General features: G+C 26.0%; 1 protein-coding gene across 1 annotated transcript; it reads left to right on the top strand.

The window, feature by feature from the left end:
• Positions 1 to 2393: 2393 nt before the first annotated feature.
• Positions 2394 to 4611, top strand: LOAG_12409 (hypothetical protein; the record flags this gene model as incomplete). Its single annotated transcript, XM_003147922.1, has 4 exons — positions 2394 to 2591; positions 3020 to 3200; positions 3907 to 4098; positions 4451 to 4611. 4 exons carry the CDS (start codon positions 2394 to 2396, stop codon positions 4609 to 4611), a joined length of 732 nt encoding a protein of 243 aa, XP_003147970.1.
• Positions 4612 to 5186: the final 575 nt, after the last annotated feature.

Below are 5186 nucleotides of genomic sequence, written 5' to 3'. Positions count from 1 at the left end.
TTCACTAATTATTTTAACTATCATTCTATTTCGTTACTTTTTTCTTCCTTTTTTTTTTTTTTTGTTTTTGTTTGAACATTATCAAATGATTACATAAACAATAAGCAAATATCAAATAATTGCATGAACAATAAACAAACAAATTATATTATTCTTATTCGCTATTGCTATTCCAAACAAATCTTTGAAGTATGAATCTATTTTTGCATATTTTGATATTATTTTAATTACCATTCATTCTTCTTGTTTTTTTTTCCATAAATATTATCAAATTGTCTCTAACATTATCAAATGATTGCATAAACAATAAGCAAACAAATCAATTTTCATCTTTTCGCTACTATATATTTCTCTGATGAATTTATTTTCTCTCTATTTATCTTTCTTTCTTTCTCTTTCTTTTTCTTAAAAAAAAAGAGAAGTTTAAATGATTGCTTTCATTTATTTTACTATTCCTGTTCCTATTATTAGATTTCACAACTGGTCAAGTTTGAGATTTGAAAGTGGACAATATCAACAACGATGGCTTTAGCGGCGGCAATTTTCTCATCAAAGGTAATCTTGTTATATGGATGTTACCTTGGCATTTCGTATATATTGAAAGTAATTAATTAGGGATACAATTTGAAAATGATTGATTAAGGATATAAGTGATAGATAGTTTTAAATTTTATGTTTAGGAATATCATTGGTTTTATTGATGTCGAAAAAATTGTAGCATTTATAAGTGAAATAAGCGATATTTGTTCAGAAATAATTATCAGTAAATTATTACCTCTGTTAACAATAATCATTATCAGTAAGACCTTAGGAGAAAAAAAAGAATGTTGATAATGATTTTAATTGCAGCTATTAATATTTCCAGCTGTTATTTTGGTCTCTAATAATTTTATTAGATTCCAATTTGAATGCCATCAATTTGTCTTCTTTCTCATCATCATGGTTACATCACGATGATAGGAATTTGGATTTCAACAATCAATCAACAAATACAGGTAGGATAAATTGTTATATGTAATCGGTGAAAATTGAATTTAATTCTGTAGTCGTAAAATTTAAATTGAAACATATTAAGTTAGTTAGGGTAACTCATTACTAATTTGTTGATTCTTTGTGACATTTTCAGAAATGTTAACTTTAATCTCTGATTATATTTTGTCATATCATCCGTATTTCATTGGCAAGAATTACAAAAACAAAGCTTAAAAAGCTGATTTGTGTGAAAAGTTCGAAAATTCCCAAATACTATTTCAATATAAACGATTTAGAAAACTTGCTGAAATTTTTTTGACTTTCAAAATTAGTTTAAGTGCATATTTAATAATTGTTCGAAATGCTTTGTTTTTTTTTAAAATTGTCAAACAATTCGGCGTTCTCTGAATGAATTCCTTTAGGAAAATCACCGACAAATCACACACGCAAAGATTTTCGAGGGAATTTTTCAAGAAATGAAGAAATTGCATTCAATAATATTGGACGGGTATAATTATATTCTTTTACTACTATAGCATAGAATTGATAAGACACTTACTGTTTCTATTGATTATGCATTGATAACAGCCTATATTGATTGATAAGATGTTAATTTTTCTTCTCAAATATATTTTAAGTCATCAATCATTTACAAAATAATAAACCCAAATTTTTGGATTTATATAAGGCTGATATGTTCCTTATATATTGATAATAAATCAGTAATAACAATGTTTCGGTCAATAATATTCGAAATAGGAACTGATAAATTATTCATTGTAAAAATTATTTATATCCTTGCATCATTTATATGTGAATTATTTATTTTAATTTAATATTTAGTTTAATATTTAAAAATTCAACATTTAATTTTCTTTATTTTAATTTGACGAAAAATTTTTTAATTTTTCGAAATACTAAATTTGCATGAATTCAGCCGATGATTTATTTTAAGGAGGCTAACAATGACAGTCAATGGTATGATTATGATAAGGTTAAGCAATTCATTATCCCAACAGTTGACAATTATACAAAATCAATGAAGTCAAGGAGAATTTATCATTCTTACAGGTTTACTTATTTATGTAAAATGTTAATTCCTTCTTGAAAAAAAAAAAAACGACTTCATTATATCGAAATCAGAAGTCTATAAATAATTACAATAGGCGAAAAAAAAGGATGATTAAGCAAATAAATTTGAATATAAAATGCAAGATTTAAGTTGAAATTTAGCATATAACCAAGGAAAAAGCAAATTATGAGCTAAAATAGGAATATGAAGCTAAAAAATCAAAGATAAATTAATCATTCCAAGAGAAAAAATTATAAATTTCATATTTAACATTTGCTACTGATAAAGTTAATTTTTAACACTTTACATATGTAATTTTTTGTCATTCTTCAGACGATCATTAAAGAGTATGAAACGATGCATTCGATATAGTGAAAGATATCTTTATCAATTAATGGAACGATCAGGAATGCTAAATCAATGGTTTATGGCAAATAATCCGGATGAAGCGGGCCGTAATTTTGCTCGCTTTTATAAAAATTTTTTCAAAACTAAATTTGATATCTTCGATTTACCTCAGGAAGATAGTTTACGATCTGATATTGGGGTCAGTTGGATTAATTAACATATAATTAAATGATACTGTAGCTTGTATATGTTAATTGAAAGGATCACTCTTGTTAGTTCCAACAATCCTTATTCAATTTTTTCTTTCTCTTTCTCTTCATCGTTCCCTCTTTCTCCTTCTTTCTCTCTTTCTCTAAGGCAATAGAATAAGAACAATTGTTCATAAAAATTTTTAAAAAAAATCATACAGTAATAATATAGGGAAAAAAATTTCTGAGTGAAATATTATTTTTTTAATTTAACAATTAAATATTAATTAACAAGTATTCATGTATTAGGTATGATTTTATTTAAGCATTCTTTGTTTATCTCTGATAAAATTAATTATAGATGATTATTTTTGATCATATCATTTTCAATTATCACGATCATAATTATGAAATATAATATTCAGGTAATCATTTTCAGAATATCAACATATCATTTACATGCAATGATTTATGCCGAAATATTATTTGGAAATTAGATGAAGCACTTACAAAGGAGAAAAATGGCACACTTTTACTAAATGTACCATTTTTGGATGATGCTCAAATACGCATAATCAATGCTAATTCAACAAAATCAACATTAACTAATTGTCAATTAGGTAAACATTTAATGAAATAAAAGTATTTGAATTTTAAAATTAGATTAAAATAGAATTTGTTGTTGTTGTTGTTGTTAAATTAGCTAAAATTCTCTTATCATTTGAAATATTGCATAAAATTGCATACAATAAGTATATTGATAAATATATTAATTACATATATTATAATTTAATTCTTATAATTTAATTAATAATAGCTTATTTTTGCAATGATAAATAGCAAAAAACAAAAAATAAACTTATATGAATAAAGAATGGCTAAAAAGGTAAGAAGAGAAGGGAAGAAACAAGAAATTTTCCCATTGAGCATACAAAATTATAATCTTCCATTTTCCATCTAACAATGTCATTTATTTCATTAAAATATTTATTTTTTTTATTCCCAATTTTGAAAATAAAATTTTTTATCATTTAAAACCAAGTATTAATCATTTATTTCATTATCATTTAAAATACAACTGTTAACCTAACTCGCCGTACTTTTAGTTTATTAATTTAAAATCTTAAATTATTTTCAAAAACCATGTAGTAAGTCTTTTTTCCCAAAAATTATATAATTATGAAAATATATATATAATACAATCAAACATTGTTCGAAATTAACTATTTGGTAATTAACATTCCACCAGAGCTCTTCCTGGTATTGCATTGTAATTGAGTTAAAGTGATAAATGAAACAGTTAAGTGATAAATGATAATTGTTAAGGGATGTTTATACCAGTCGGAAAATGTATTCAGCAAGGTGCGGAAGAATACGAGGAGCATAGCAAATTGTGTACATCTTGCCAAGGTGTATATATGCTTGATAAAATGTGTTTTCCGCGATTTATCAATGCGATAAGATGTGAAAGTCAAATTCAAACATCTGGATGTATTTTTGATAAGATTTCAACACAAGGTATTGTTTAAACATGATTAAAAGAAGCTTATAATTTATAGATTTGGAATTTCCTCTCGAATTAAATTAATAGATTTTATGTATATCAAGGATTTGCCTCACATTACTTTGATTATTCATTACATTTAAATATCTAATATTTGCCTATTAAACAGAGAGGTAGAGAGAGAGAGGAAGAGATCCGACAATTCAAAATTTAATTTTTAAAAGCAAACTAATTGACTAGTTGACTTCCGTTTACAGTATTTCGTTACTTTTAGATTTTTCTTTTGGCTGAAATATACTCAAAAATGATTTGTAGAAGTGAAATCCAATTAAATTATACGAATTCTAACATCAAAATTAATTTCAGCTCATGGTTCATGTTATATGCGTACGCTTACGTTTAAAGTGTTACGTAATGCAGGAAGTGAGGAATGTCAAGAGTGGCACTATGAATACATTCAAGTTCCAACATCCTGCGAATGTCAACTTGATATGGAATCATTACTGTTAAGTGCTGTGAAACCATGATAATGGACAACAGGAAGAGCTGAATGACAAATTCGATGAATGACAGCAATGAGCGAACGGAAGTACAAATGGTGTAAAAAAGACCAGGAAGGGAGAAAGCAAAGAATGATTTATATTGATAAGCGAGAAAGTGATCATCTTTTATTGTTTAATTGATATCATGACGGTGGTCTTCGTGACCTTTTTTTGTATTTTATTCTACAAATGGTTCATATTTTGAAATTTGAAATTTACACTGCAGAATGATGTAATTTTTATTACAATACCACTCAAACTACCAAAATTTCGAAGTAAAATTGGAATGAATGAAGTTACATCAAATTAAAACGACATAACGATCATATCTTTTTTCCTCACATTCAAAACGCGACCGAAAAGCAGTTTAAGACAAAAATAAATTCACAGTCAACCAATAAATCTTTATCACAACTATTCGCCTATGCCGATCAAGAAAAAAAATCTTTCATGACACCAGGTTAGTAAATCGACATACAACTGCTTACACTGATTACTCACTATGAGCTATAAGAATAACTTCAAAATAAAGAATAAGGAATGAAAGACAAGGAACATAC

Source organism: Loa loa (assembly GCF_000183805.2).
Source record: "Loa loa unplaced genomic scaffold supercont3.273, whole genome shotgun sequence".
Taxonomy (NCBI): Eukaryota; Metazoa; Nematoda; class Chromadorea; order Rhabditida; family Onchocercidae; genus Loa; species Loa loa.
Note: the sequence above shows the minus strand (reverse complement) of the source record. Positions and strands in the feature narration are given on the sequence as shown.